Source organism: Vulpes lagopus, chromosome 11 (genome assembly GCF_018345385.1).
Source record: "Vulpes lagopus strain Blue_001 chromosome 11, ASM1834538v1, whole genome shotgun sequence".
Lineage (NCBI taxonomy): Eukaryota > Metazoa > Chordata > Mammalia > Carnivora > Canidae > Vulpes > Vulpes lagopus.
Window position 1 is genome coordinate 106625070 of NC_054834.1, and position 14465 is coordinate 106639534.

Sequence of the window (14465 nt, forward strand, 5' to 3'; positions counted from 1 at the left end):
TAATTAAACTTCAGAACTACTATCCTCATTCTCCAAGCTATTCAATAGTTTAATAAATTTTGAGAACTCTCCAAAATTCTACTTCCAAAATGACATGCAAAGCCAGGCTTCTTCCTTTGTCTTGGTTTATCCAGATACTTTTCCCCTTATGGAAATGACATTCCTGTTTTTGATCTCTCACTAAGAATATAGTACTTATGCCTATGCTCATTACTTCTATTTACAAAAGCCATTAAGTTTTCACTCAACAAATAAACTGATTGTGAGCCTCAGATAAGATTTAGTTCTGGAAAGTACTTTAGGTTCCAGCACATCGTTAAAATAGACAAATGTGAAGAAAATATATTAATGTATCTTAGTTGGTTTTGTTTTCTCTTTTCAGACTGTTACATGAAGAGGTACTTTTTTTTCCTGGAATACATGGCAAACTAACATACTATTTAGACTCTTAAAATGTGGCAAATGTCTTTCCCTAACAATAAATAAATTCTTGCCAACGCCAACATATAACAAACACACCCACATACATAGAGCAGAAATAGTCCTCTTTCTTATATAGGGATAAGAGTTTAATCAGTACAATATGATTATAATAAATCAACTTCTAGTAAGAAAATCTTTTAAAAGATAATAAAGTATATTAAAATATCAATAAAATGTTTAATTTTTTAAAATTAACATGCTTCCAGAAAGTCTGGCTGCATAGGCAATTTAATGAAAATAATTATGTGGTTAAAATGCAGTCTGGAATATATTATGGCACATGACTATATTTCCATTTTGAATCATGATTATGAATAATACTTCTTCAATAAATGGTATTGGCTCAACTGACACTATTTTTTTGGTATGTTAGCTACAGTGGGGTTTTAAATCTTGTCCTTACCTAAAAGAAAAAGCCGAATATGTCAATGCTTTTGAAATAAGGATATTAAATATTATAAAATGTGAATTCTTTTTATAATCTGTACAAGCATGTGTATGCTTGTACGTATAAGTTAACACGCACAGGTTCAAAGTATTTGAATGTTTTATCTCAAAATTACAACAAAGAACTATCTGGCTTTAAAATGTCAATAGTGCCAAAATGAGGAGCCCTGCTCTCAAGAATTGACCATGACAAATATTGTTTAGGGTGGAGTGAAATGTGTACTCCATGTACTCCTTTCTGCCGATTAAACTTGTAAAACTCTTTTGTAAAGTAGTTTAATGATGTGCTATCAATATTTAATTGTATACATGCTCCGATCTGCTAACTCGACTTCTAGAAATTATTCTAAGCATCTGATTGGATAAGAACCGAAAAACTGCATGTAAATTTGTACATCACAGCATTGCATAGAATAGTGCTAAAAGCAGCAAACTAATTATCTGAATGTGGGAATATTTATTTAAAACATGATAAATACATAAAATTGAGCCTTTGTAGGGGGGTCTTGGTGGCTCAGTTGATTAAACATTCAATTCTTCATTTGATCTCAGCTCATAATTTCAGGTTTGGGAGATTGAGCCCCACATGGGGCTCCACTCTGGGTGTGGAGTTAGTTTGAGATTCTCTCTCTTTCTACTTCTACCCCTCCACCCCCACTTGTGCTCTCTCTCAAAAATAATAAAAACAGAAATTAAATTCAGCAATTGTTCAAATATTAGAAAATAATCCATATCCCTGAACCATTATGGAAAGAAAGCCATGGCATATAAACAAAATGAAAAAGAAAAAACAGTGAAAGCATGTATATCGGGAGTTTATTTATCATAGACACATAGTACAAATATTGCAATATACATACAATTTTTGTACATAGGAAGGTACAGACTGTTTGCCAAATTAAAAGCAATGTCTAACTTAGGGTCATGAAACAAGGAACTTTTAAAAACCTTCATTTTAACACACTATAATAGTTGATTTTATGTAATAGTGGGTGTTACCTTTATATTCACAAAGTAGGTAACTGTGATGAACATGTATTATTTGCATAATACAAATGATTAAAATGATTCTTTTTAATTAACAGCTTCTGCTCAAGCATTGAACTAATTTTAAGGTGAATTATACTAAAATAGGTTTAAAAAGAGGTCAAGTTTAAATGTTTAGATTCTTAAGGAAATTTTAGGCTTTAAAATTACTCTTTCAATTTCCCAAGAATGGAATTTTAACTACCTGAAAAATTAATTTATTTCATCATGCATTTATCTATCTGTTCATCTATGCATTCATTCATTCACTCAGAAGAACACCAGATTTTGGTTTTTACTGACAATTCATATATAGTACAACTCAAAAACAGAATATTAGAACTATTGCTGAACTATACAAACAATAAAAATGACATGTAAGTGGTCAGCAAATCAGCAAAAACAATAGTAGTTGTCAGTTATATTGAGATTTTTCATAAACTCCAGTACAGTCATTCTTTACAATTAAAAGGGGTTCTGGAGATGCACATTAGGAAAAGGCTTGTCACCGTCCTTCATATTTGTCCAAGAGCAAGACACTAAAGAAAATAAAAGAAACATTTTTAAAAAGCCTGTTTACCTCCTTGGTTATTTGAAGGGAAGAGTTGGAAAGATAAGAAACATGTAAGATTAATTTCCTAAGTACACCAAGTAACCATGGACAAACCAATCAAACACATTAACAAGCCATTGATTAAAAGTCAAACACCATTTTAACGATTTCTCTGAAAATGTTGCTCAATAATTATATGAATAATTTTAAATTTAATGCTCAAGATATGGTTCAAAAGAATATTCTAGTTTATTAAGAAATTGTCAGAATACCAATGATGTTTTCTTCACATGTTTAGCATGTTAGATAATTTGAAATATTTAGCCTACCATTAGACTCTGTAGAGATACAATACATATTTATCTTAGTATAATGGGTGAACTTCCACATTCTCTGTTTTCCCAAAATACCCTAAAAGGAATATGGTAACCGGCACGTCTGTGTGTACCCTTAAAAGCTACCAGAGGTAAATCTTTTGGGAGTATCCACTCTGCCCATGACCCTGGACAGGGCTCGCCTGTTAGCCTTTGCAGCCTGTAGAACCTGGGCAGCCTTTGCCTATTATTATCATTATTACTTTAATTTGTAGTCACTTAGTCCAGACCTTGCTTTTTTCTACATGCGTAAGTACTAAGGCTGGAACATTTCAAACTATCAACTTTTTTTGCCGGCCTGCACCTACTTTCAGATGCATTTGGTCAGTGTAAGGCGCTGATGAGTAGAAGTTTGAAGGAGAGAGTGACACTTTTCCTATTTCTGATTCCTTCCACATTAACAGCAGACACCTGTGGATCCAGTGCCCTTTAGCTCCCTCTGTACTATCTATAGGAAAATCCCTGCTTGCCCGCCCTCGCCCTGGCAGCTCCATCTCCAAAGTCCCCACTCTGACCCAAGTCTCCGTCCCTTGGGTCTTTCAACCTTCTACCGGCAGTGGCTAAGTTCTGAGTATTAAATCCCTTGTTTTGAAATTGCTAGTATGGGTTCCGTTCTACTGATTGGATCCTGACTGATAATTTGTAGACTTTGAGGTGTTTGCAGAGGAGAAGTTAGGCTTTCCTGCAGACACATAGGTGGAGGAGCACACCTCACCATCCGGGGCAGTGTTCACCCAGATAAGCAAGATCACCGCGTTTCCCTAGCTGCTCAGACACAGAGTACTCTTACCAGCAGAATCTGAGCCCCACCGAAGATGCTTAAGGAAAGCAAAATTCATCTAGAATACTCAGCAATCCCGAGAGAAAGATCAAAGGTAACACACAGAAAAGGTGGTTGATAAAGTATAAACTGCTAGAAGGGGCAATGCTACCTTGATCAGATACAATATGAAATCTAGGAGACTCCGGGAACGTATACACACACAACAAGGCCTTCTGGCGCTCAGACTCATGACTTATGATCTACAAAAATTTCACATTTGGCATTTTAGCTTATAGTTAACTTGAATTAGGAAGCTAAAAAAAAAAAAAAGTAAAATTTCTCAAAATACTGTGCAAGGGAAAGCAGACATGCATTTAAAACCAGATCTAATACTGAAATGACAGGACTTTCATAAAAAGAGGGAATAGCAAGTCAAGATAATTAAATAATGCACCTTTGGGGCCACTGGGGGCTCAGGGGAAGCAGCTCCTATTACTGATTTAGACAAAGCACACTTAGGGCCTGAGTTTCCGAGATCAAGAGCTCTCTGTGTGTATCAGAGAATGGAGGGTGGGCGGTAGCAAGAAAGCAAGGAGATGGCTCTGGTTAGACAGTGCACAGCCTCTGCCCTGTGTACCTTTTGTCATTTCATGGGCATTGCTGTGCTCCCCGGTGAGATCATAATAAACGTCTGCAGAGAAGACCATACCATCATTTGCCGGATCCCTTAATATAGTGTTAGGCCCAACTTAAGAATATTTGGCTTTGTGTACAGAGTCCTTCCTCCTAGATCATCTCATCAGGTCCTCAGAGCAACACTGGGAAGTCAACATGGAAGATGGTTTGCCTCATTTTCCAGGTGAGACTATTGCTGAGAAATGGTAGAGTAGAAGCCCGTCGGGCCTCACAGTCCATGATACCACATGGGGCTCAGTCCATGGTACCACATTGCCTCCCTTGTAGGGGCTGAGGAAGGACCTATAGTGGAGGCCCAAGGGCTACCCTGGTGCCTGGGCCAGGAGCTGAGGGCCACCTGGAGAGGCGGTGCTGCTGACACCACGGCAGGGCCATGCCAAGTGAGCGGGGCAGGGGGCCTGTTGCATGAGGAATGGAGTCACCCGTTGGGCTACAGGGTCCTGGGACAGGACAGGCCGCTGCCCCACGCTGCCAGGGCTAGACACAGGAGGGGGCTGACGGATGATGGGGAAAGGGCAGAGGCCCAGGAAGGCAGTGCAGACTGTCTGGGGCGAGTGGAGGGCAACCTGGCTCACTTCAGTGTTGGCTTTTTTTCAAAACAGGAGGCTTTTAGAGACCTGAAGTAATGTGATGTGACAAGTGCTCATCCTCAATTCTAAGACATTAACACAAATATATAGGAAGCTAACAACAAAATAAATGTAAGGAAATTGGAAGGAGTTTATTGATTTTTAAAAAGCAGAATGTGATGGAGTGCAAGACCGAGACATTGTGGTCACGCGCATGTGCCTTGTGATCCGACTCCCTGGCCAGGGTGTGACTGCCAGTAACCTCGCTGCTGCTCTCCGCAATCCCTAACTGCATCCCTGTCGAAGCCCTGCCGATAGCGGAGTAGGGCCAGGGATGCTGAGGCCTGCCCCTGGGAAAGGTGGCCCAGGGGGGTGACGTTGGCTCAGGAACTGTCACAGAGCCTCACGTCAGAATGGCACTGCGATCTGAGACCCTTCCACCCCGCCCTCCTCATGCTTTCTCTCTCACTTGGGATTAAAGCCAAGGGTGGTCTGATGCCCCCCCCCGCCCCAGACTCTCTGTTCCCTCCCATTTCCTCTTTTGGCCTTGATCCTAATCATCTCTTGCACAGCTAGCTAACCCTGGGCAGGCGTCTGCTGCTCTCGGGGCCAGAACTAACACAAATACCAGCACGCTTGTGGTCATAGAAGGCAGTGCACAAACCAAAAAATGAACTGTTTCGGAGGACCAATAAACACACACTTGGCAAGTCTAGTCCAGGAGAAAAAAAAAATAGAAAAAGATACGTAACCTAAAGGACTAACTGCAGGTACTGAGAAAATTAAAAATAAGACCAGGAACGATGTATGAAAATAAATTTGAAAATGTATTTTCTCACTCAATTGTTCATTCATTCATTCATACATGTAGTATGCATCCTATGTTCCAAAGATTAGCTTAAGCACAGGTGTGGCAGCAGTAAACAAAATAAGCAAAACCCCCCCCGGCCTTGTGGATTTGATGTTGTAGCTGAGAAAACAGTAACTATGGTTAATCTGTATAATATTTTACACGGTAAAATAAGGCAAAAGAGTAAAATAGAGCAGAAAGACATAGGAAGTACTGGTGGGTAGGAAGGAGACGGGAAATTTCAGATAATGTGGCCTGAAAGGACCGATCGAAAAGGTGATATTTGAGTATTGACCTCAAGGAAGTGAGGACACGGGACTGATAAATACATGAATTTATCAGGGAAAGTTCATTCAAGGCAGAGGAAACCGCGAAATCCCAAAAGCCCGGAGTAGGACACATCCAGGGTGTTTGAGAAACCGCAAGGCAGTGTCTTTGCCAGTGAGAACCGGGGACAGAGCAGGGGTTAGAGGACCTGAGGGCAGCTTGTCCGATCATTCGGGTCCTGTAGGTCCCAGGGAGATTTTGAAAAATAAGTGAAATGCAGTGATCTGTACTTAACAGCTTCACCCTGGCTTCTGTGTTGAACCTTGACCGCATAGGACCGGAGCGTAAGGCAGGGAGAAGAGTTAGGGAACTGCCCCAACGTTCCAGAAGACGTGAGGATGGGTTGTGGCAAGTGGTCAGCGGTAGATTCTGACAAATGGTCACATCCTCAATATATTTTGGGTTAAAAATTGACAGAAAGTGAGGTATGAGAAAGAGAAGAAGCGAAATCACTTCCTTTTTCTTCTTGTTTCCTCCTAAGTAGATGTCTAGAATGCTTGTTCACCGATTTCAGGAGGAAGAGAGACAAAGAGGATGGTTGGAAAGGGGGTTGGAAAGGGTGTCTTCAGGAATTTAATTTTGGCTACATGAAGTTTGAAATTCTTTTGAGAAATCCAGGTGAGGCTGTACCAAGTCTGGGGTTCAGGAGACTGGTTGGGCTGAGTTTTCCATGCCTGAAGGTCATTTTGACGTCAGGATAATAAGGAGGATGGACTCAGGAGAAGAGGGAGGTGTTCAAGGACTGAGACCTTTGATGCAGAAAGAGTGGTCTGGGGATTTGGAGGAAGAGGCAAAAATAAAAAAAAAAAAATAGGGAGCGGGCTGTGAAGAAGGAGAACCAGACAGGTGTCACGTCCAGGGAAATCAAGAAATGGTCTCATAAATGATAGAAATCACGTGGGTTGAACACTGCTGGTGCGTGAAGCCAGGTGAGCACAGGATACTGACGCCGGAGGGGACTGATGATTCAGAGCATTTTCACTGGAACAGCGGAAGCAAAGAAGAATCAAGAATTGGGAGGAAAGAAACTGAAGACAGCACATAATATGCAATTGCTTCAAGGAGTTTTTCTTAACAGGAAGGACAGGAATGGGCCCATGGCTGCAGGGGAGAGTGAGGATGAGATAAAAGGAAATGAAGGGAGACTTAATAACTTATTTTAAATTGTTTTTCTGGTAATCGACGTGGGAAATGGCTTCTTTTTTTGTCATCTCTACAACGGGGGCTGCAAAATGTCTCTTGCGTAGACATACGAGCGACTTGAGGGCTAAAGAGAAAACCCCACACAATTTAGAAAGATCCATTAGCACGTGTGCGGTCGGTATATGGCAACTACAGGACAACTGTTAAGTCAGAAATTTGGTAATTATCTTCCTAAGACAGTACATCGGGCAAAATCAGGACATTGCCCCACCGGGAGATGCTGGGCCATGTCTGGAGACCGTTTTGTTTGTCACAACTGCAAACGGTGCTGCTGGCATCTCGTATCAGGGTGGAGGTGGGAGGCTGCTGAAGCTCCTCCGGGGCCCAGAGCAGACTCTCCTAACCAGGAAGTATCCAACCCCCAGGGTCAGTAATGCTGAGTTTGAAAAACCTGGGCATTTAATATATGAAAAGTCATGAAATATTCTTAAGATTAGACTGTAACCATATTGGATATCTCTGATAGAGACCCCACCACACCTCCTATGCTCTGCATCCATGCCTCTTTGGGACATTAAAGGTTGATTGAGATTGATGCACTTGAAAAAAGAAAATCAAAAGAGGGCTACGTCCCTCAGAAGGAGAGGTGCTGAGTCTCCCTCTTGCAGAGACCCAAGCCCTTCAAAAGCCAGTGTTGACGGTGACTACCCACGGGGTCCAGAAGGAAGAGGATCTTTGTCAATAGACTTCCCTCCAACTGGTGAGGCGACCCCTCTGGAGGTGTGTCATCCTGCACACAATTTGTCTAACACACTTCCGTTGTTCTAATTTCTAAATCCTCAATCTAGGTTTAGATTAAAAATTGATATCTCAGTGGTTGAGCATCTGCCTTTGACTCAGGGTGTGATCATGGGGGCCTGGGATCGAGTCCCATCCCATCGGGCTCCCCGCACGGATCCTTCCTCCTTCCTCCCCCCACCTGCCTGTGTCTCTCATGAATAAATAAATAAATCTTTAAAAACATTGATTTCTCATGGACAGTTGCTTACCCCGGGAAGAAATCCATAAGAAGAAAATATATTCATCACATATACACAGGTTCCCTGCTCTGGTAATGGTTAAATTTACCACATTAACCAACCGTACAGATTGCTCTTTGTTTTACAATCTGCAGCCACACTTCACTCAGTTAGGCAGAAAATATTTTGCCCATGTTCCTGCAAGTATCACCATCCATATTTTGTGCGAATTTTTTTTTTTTAAATCCTCTTATAATCCACATCAGTATCTTGCACTGGTTAAGTCCATCCTTTGAAACCGCCTCAACTCTCAAAGAGCCAAAGCAGTCGTGCTTCTGAAACTTTGATGCTAATGTCCAAACTCTGGGCCACACAAAACTCACCCAGGAAGTAGTTGTCACCATTTGGAGAGAGGGTCAATTTTTCCTTGATTTTACTGTCTTAACTGATAATTTTCTTTAAATTTCCACAAAGAGTTCTTAAAAAGCTATGCTTTATTCATGTTCTCGGTATCCATGCGTGTTGTATCATGTATATCCTATCATGGTTTCAGGGGAAACATGAATATGTTAGTAATTTTAAAATGCAAAAATATTAATGTGCACAGATTTTCTTTTCTGGACTTTTTTCTCTGCTTATAAAAGGCACATGAGATCCCTTGACATTAATTGAGTTGTTAAGTTTCTCAGAGGCATTTCTGTCAACGCCGGTAATGGTTTCACAGGTACATAATTATATTAAGCTTTCTCTCAGTCTAGTGTCTACCAGGGCCTTATTCTTTCTGGGAAAATAAAAATAAAAAAGATGATGATTCAAGTAAGTTTTATTTCCTGTTGTTGACCAATCAGTCCTTAATCTTATCCCCAGCTAGTGGAAAAATCTATCTACTTAATTTTATTAGTAAATGATTTTGTGGCATCTGACCACATCTAACACATCTAATAAGAAGAAGGCAGCATATAAATTTCCAGGCAATTTCAAGTGTGGATAGCAAGGATGAATTCACGATAACGTGAGAAGAAATTTATAATAATTCTCTGGAAGGAGCGACATCAACAGGCACTGTTTTTACCTATCATATCAGCACCCTGAAAAATCAACATTGTTAAATATTCAGTAGTTAACAGGAATGATTTTTCCCTGGCACTCATTTTCAAAACAAAATTCCAAACCTGTTAAAGCAGCAACAGTTTCCCTTATGACATTTAGATAAATGATGGAGACACACAAATAAAGGTCATTCTAAGCATGTGAAGGCCAAGGCCTTCTCCATTTCTCTCGCAAATTAAAATTATGTAAGATCTCTACTGTGCAAAATTATATTTTTAAAGAGCGTATTGTAACACGGTTTGCTTATTTTTGTTTTTGCTTCTAGTATCAGATGGAAAGGCCAAGAAAAAAAAGAGAAGTATCTGTTCATAGCAATTTCTCGTGGAGCAGATGAGAGAAATCCAAACGAATTGGATGGAAATCCACTGTTAGCACATGCGAAAGTTCAGGCAAGAATGTTCATCATGTTGGGTGAACTTCAGCCCAGCTAGTAGACACGGATTAGAGCCAAGGAGGTCTTCAGGAGCAAAACTGAGGCAGCAGCCTCTTTCCCCCTCGTTGGAGCAGCAGTCTCAGGGAGACTCCAGGGAGTCTCATCTTGGTCACATCTAGGGGAGCAAAGGAAACTCATCATCAGTGAAATCCTCTTTTGTGCAGCCCAAGAGGCAGAGGCCCAGAAATCAACACCCTACCCGAGAAAACATCCCAGATCATGGTTTTATGGCCCCGTTTTTCTAAAGAGTCTATAATTATTCATTCCGTAATCAATAATTCTCCCCGTTTCGCACTGTTTATCTCAGTCACCATAAAAGTCATCATTTATCATTTTGCTCATTTCATATGATCTGAACTTAAATCCCATACTTTTCCATAAATTCTTCTATGGTCTCTCCTTACCCTCCATCCTTTCTCTGTCTCCAATATCTTTGCTCTATGGACTCATCAACTTCTACTCTCCTGGCACAGCTCTGCCCTCAACATTGTCACAACGGAGGTCTGGGTTGCCTCGGTTTAACTAAATCTCATCATTCTCTGCAAAAACTCCTTCGTTGGCCATCTCAACATTGGTTTAGTTTTTTTTTTTTTTTTTTCCTCCCAAGTCGTACATAATGGGGGAGAGAAGACTCTCCACTTTTTTTTTTTTTTTGCCATTTCTTGACAGTCATATTTTCATTTTCCTACAAACATTTTTCCCCTTAGGAAACTGCAAACTTCTTCACTCCTGGTCTCATACCTGATTCACCGAGATGACCAACTGTTCCAGTTTTCCCAGGATTATGAGGGCCCCAATGACAAGGACTTTCAGCTATAAAACCTCAATAATTGGTCGTCCTATTCCTGACCCAGTCACTGTTTCAGTATTACTTTTCTCCTGATACCCAAGACCATCAGTTCCCCGTGACCTATGTAACATCCTAAACTTGCTGTTTATGGCTACCTCACTTCCCAATAACATGTTTATACTCTCCCACTGCCATACCTTGAAAATTACTGCTGCTAGAACTTGCCACACCACCTCTGGAGTCCCAGTTATCCAGTCTCATTTTCTAATCTCTTTTCCTGTAGCTCACCCTTTAATATCTTTAACAGTATCTAGACCTCTTAGAAACAGCCAAGATATCAATCCCCACTGATCGGTAATTTTTAGTCTGTCCATTCTGGTTTGTATCATGTCTCATCTACCTTCAGTTCTATGATCCTCCATAGGCTGTCATCTACAGAGGAGTTTTCTCGGTGAAGCCCTACTCTACCGTGATATGAGTCAGCAGAGTGTTCTGAGTCAGAAACCAACACTGGCCTGATTGAAACTACAAAACAGTTCCCACAGATTGACTAGGTTAGTTTAGAATTCCGCAGCAACCAAAACCTAAGGGTTAGCATGATTGTGAAGATGAAAGGGAGATGAAATTGCATCAAACATTATGGCAAATACCAAAAATACCGGGAAAACACAGAGCATTTCCTCACTGGGGTGTACTAGGAGCCAGCTTGGCCCAACATAGTGGAATTAGAGGAGAATGAGGAAAGGACTTCAGAAAAGCACCTGACAAAAATGTCTTTCCACTTAATCTGTAGGGTAGGATACAAAATGCGTATGAATATATTTGGATTCGAATATTGAATTCCGTAAGGATACAGCGTGTTTTTAATTATGCCAATAACAGATGTCTAGTTAAAAATGAAACCAAAACAAAATTCAAAACACATAAAACTAAATAAATGGAGCCTAGGTGCTGGTAGGGGTTTTAATTTACATAAATCTTAAAGAAAAGTCATGCTAGTATAACCTCAGAACAAAAACATACTTATCAGCTGTATTCTAAAGAGATTAGTATTAGTTCATTAATATTTAAATGTGTACAGGGGAAAAATAGCCAGGAAACAATAACCATGTACAGTAAACACAGAATATCATAATATTTTTGTACACATAGCCACCAGAAAAAATAAGCCTATTTTGAGCTGTTATAGGCAGTATATAATACTTTTAAATTTTATTTGTAAGAATAGATATGCCATTTTATCATTTCTTTTGGTACCATGTTGGCTGATTTTTTTTTTAGAATTCCATAAGTTTCTTAGGGATTTCTTAAAAACAACAACAAAAACAAACACCCTCTCATATATTTTGTTATACCAGGTGTTTAAGTAGAAAAATATCCCAATTATATAGCAAGCTATATTCGTATTAGGGTATATGACCCACAGTCTTTTCATGACTGGCATGCTTATAGAAATAATCAAAACTATAAAAGAAAAAAACATAAATGAGTTAAGACACTTTTCTCTGTATGTGAAAAAGTGTGCTAAATCATTTGTTAAAGGTCAGCAGTGAATTTTTGACCATATTACTCTGGAAAGAATCATAGACTCCCATCAGGTCCCAACAAATGTAGAGATAGAAGGTAAAAAGAAAAAACAAATACACCCGTCATTAGTGGAGAAAGAAAGCCTGATTAGAAATATGACCTGATTTAAGTTGATCTTAAGTTCCTTTTTTAAGGCCTTGCAACCTCGGACTGTGAATAATTAATAGCAAAAGTCCTTCTGAGCTCCCTCCTTCTGCTAATGTCTGTCAGTTAGATGTGGAATCAGTTAGTAGGCAGTGATTTCTTTTCTGTTTCCTTCATTTTAAAATTCGTCATCTAGACCAATTATTTTATTTTCTGAGTTTGTGAGACTTCTCTCTCTTTTTTAAATCTTCCAGAAATTACAGTATTGTCCCAATTAAAACCATATAAAATTTAAATAAGTTACTATGATCAGTAGAATTATAAAAATATTAAATGAATTAATGATTAGCCACCTTTGGGGGTTGTTACTTATTCAAAGAAAAGAAAAAAACAACCAAGATCACTTCCGAGATGTCCGGCACCACAGTGAATGTCATTCTAAGTAGCAAAAACACTTTTTCAAGATAGTCACTTTAAATATTTTTCCTTATATTTTTTTCTTTGATTAAGTAGTATAATATTCAATTTTAGGCTGACAAAAAAAAATTAAGAGTAGTACAAAGAATATTTGTATGCTTTTACCTAGATTCCCCAAATGTTAATATATTTTTAACATATTTACTCTCATGATAGATTTTTTTTTCCTCTGAATCATTTGAAAGGAAGTTACAGGGAAGCTGCCTGTTTATTCGTGAGTAATTTATTGCCTATTTCCTAAAATCAAGACACTCTCTAAAATAACTTTAGTCCAATTATCGTAATAAGAAAATTAACGTTTAAGATAATATATAATCTTCAACGTGTAATTAGATTTGGCAGTTTAACTGTCCCAACAATATTGTTTATAGCAAAAGAAAATTCCAGGTTATGAATTGCATTCAGTTGTCAAGTCTTTTTAGTCTTTTTAATCCACGACAATTTCTCTGTCTTTGTCACAGATTGAGCTTCCAAGGGGTAGATTAGCTGTTTTGTAGAGTGTTCCTTAGGAATGGTTTATTTTTCCTGATGATTAGCTTATGCTTGTTTGTTGTGGTTTGAATCTGCAATATCCCTGATGGTGGGTCTTTTCTGTGTATAATATGATGAAATAACTATTTTTTCTATTGTGATTTTTAATTTGTCAAGGTGCTAGTGAGGTGGATTTGAGACAGCTTTGGGACTACGTAAATACAATGTTGGGTTACTTTTCAAACTTCCACCACTAGTTTGGCCATGAATGACTATTGCCCAAATTAGTTTTTATTGTTATGGCAACCTGGTGAATTTAGGTCAAGGGCAGGAAAAGTAAAAGATATGCCTGGATTATCATTGCAGTGACAAAAACGCAAGGTAGCCCTCAGAGATTAATAAGTACAAAGTCAAAGAACACAGAAGCCACTTAAAGGGACTTCACTGACCAAATCTGGGACAATTTGAGCATCAAACTAAGTAATACTAGGAAAGATTTATAACTCGTTGACTAAAATAATCAATGAGACCATTCTGAAACAAAATGTTAAGAGAAAATGTTCCCTTATAGAAAATATTCAATCAATAAATATAGGAAAAAAACATAATTCAAAATCACCATATGAAAAGAATTTTAAAAAGCAGCAGCATGAGACAAAGGGAGAGAATTCCAATCAAAACTCTAAATTCTGCAATTCTTGGATCATAAGTCACTGAAGAAGAATTTTGTGTTCTTCACAGTTTTATCTATGACAAAGCCCATGGTAAGTCTAGCTCTAACTCGGCGTACCATCCCTATCATAATTTGAAGTTAAATAAGGTGTAAACTGAAGAGCGTGCAGAGTCACACCTCACAGCAGTGTGTAGGACACAGGAGGTGGGCGCAGAGATTATATGTAAAAACAAAGCACACTCTGATCACCCGCTGCAAGTGTACGGGAAACCGTGCCTTCTGGTTTTGGAGACACACGTTTGCCATCTGCTCTTTAGACAGGTAGAAAAACTTCATTGCATTTTAAAAAAATGGTTTTGTCTGGTCAAAATATACTTTTCCTAGCACGTCGTAAGGCTAAGGAAAGCCTAAATGGAGTATGTGTCCTGGCCTGTGTCAGCGTGGGAGAGGGGAGGAGGCTGCAATCAGGCCTTAGTTTCTCCCCTTGATCAAAAAGTCATAGAAGACGGGCTGCCTGGGTGGCTCAGTGGGTTAGGCGTTGGACTCTTGATTTTGGCTCATGATCTCATGATAAAAACTGTGTAATTACC

At 39.2% G+C, this 14465-nt stretch overlaps 1 protein-coding gene across 2 annotated transcripts in view; it reads right to left on the reverse strand.

Moving 5' to 3' along the window:
• Positions 1–2451: 2451 nt before the first annotated feature.
• The window catches only part of LOC121472168 (translation initiation factor IF-2-like), a 96401-nt gene continuing 84387 nt past the window's right edge, over positions 2452–14465 (reverse strand). Inside the window, exon 5 of one of the 2 annotated variants that reach the window (XM_041723264.1) lies at positions 2452–2495. In XM_041723264.1, the coding sequence (XP_041579198.1) occupies positions 2472–2495 (24 nt within the window). In that variant the 3' untranslated portion in view covers positions 2452–2471. The remainder of the gene's footprint in view (positions 2496–14465) is intronic. The other variant, XR_005982789.1, reaches the window with a different exon arrangement.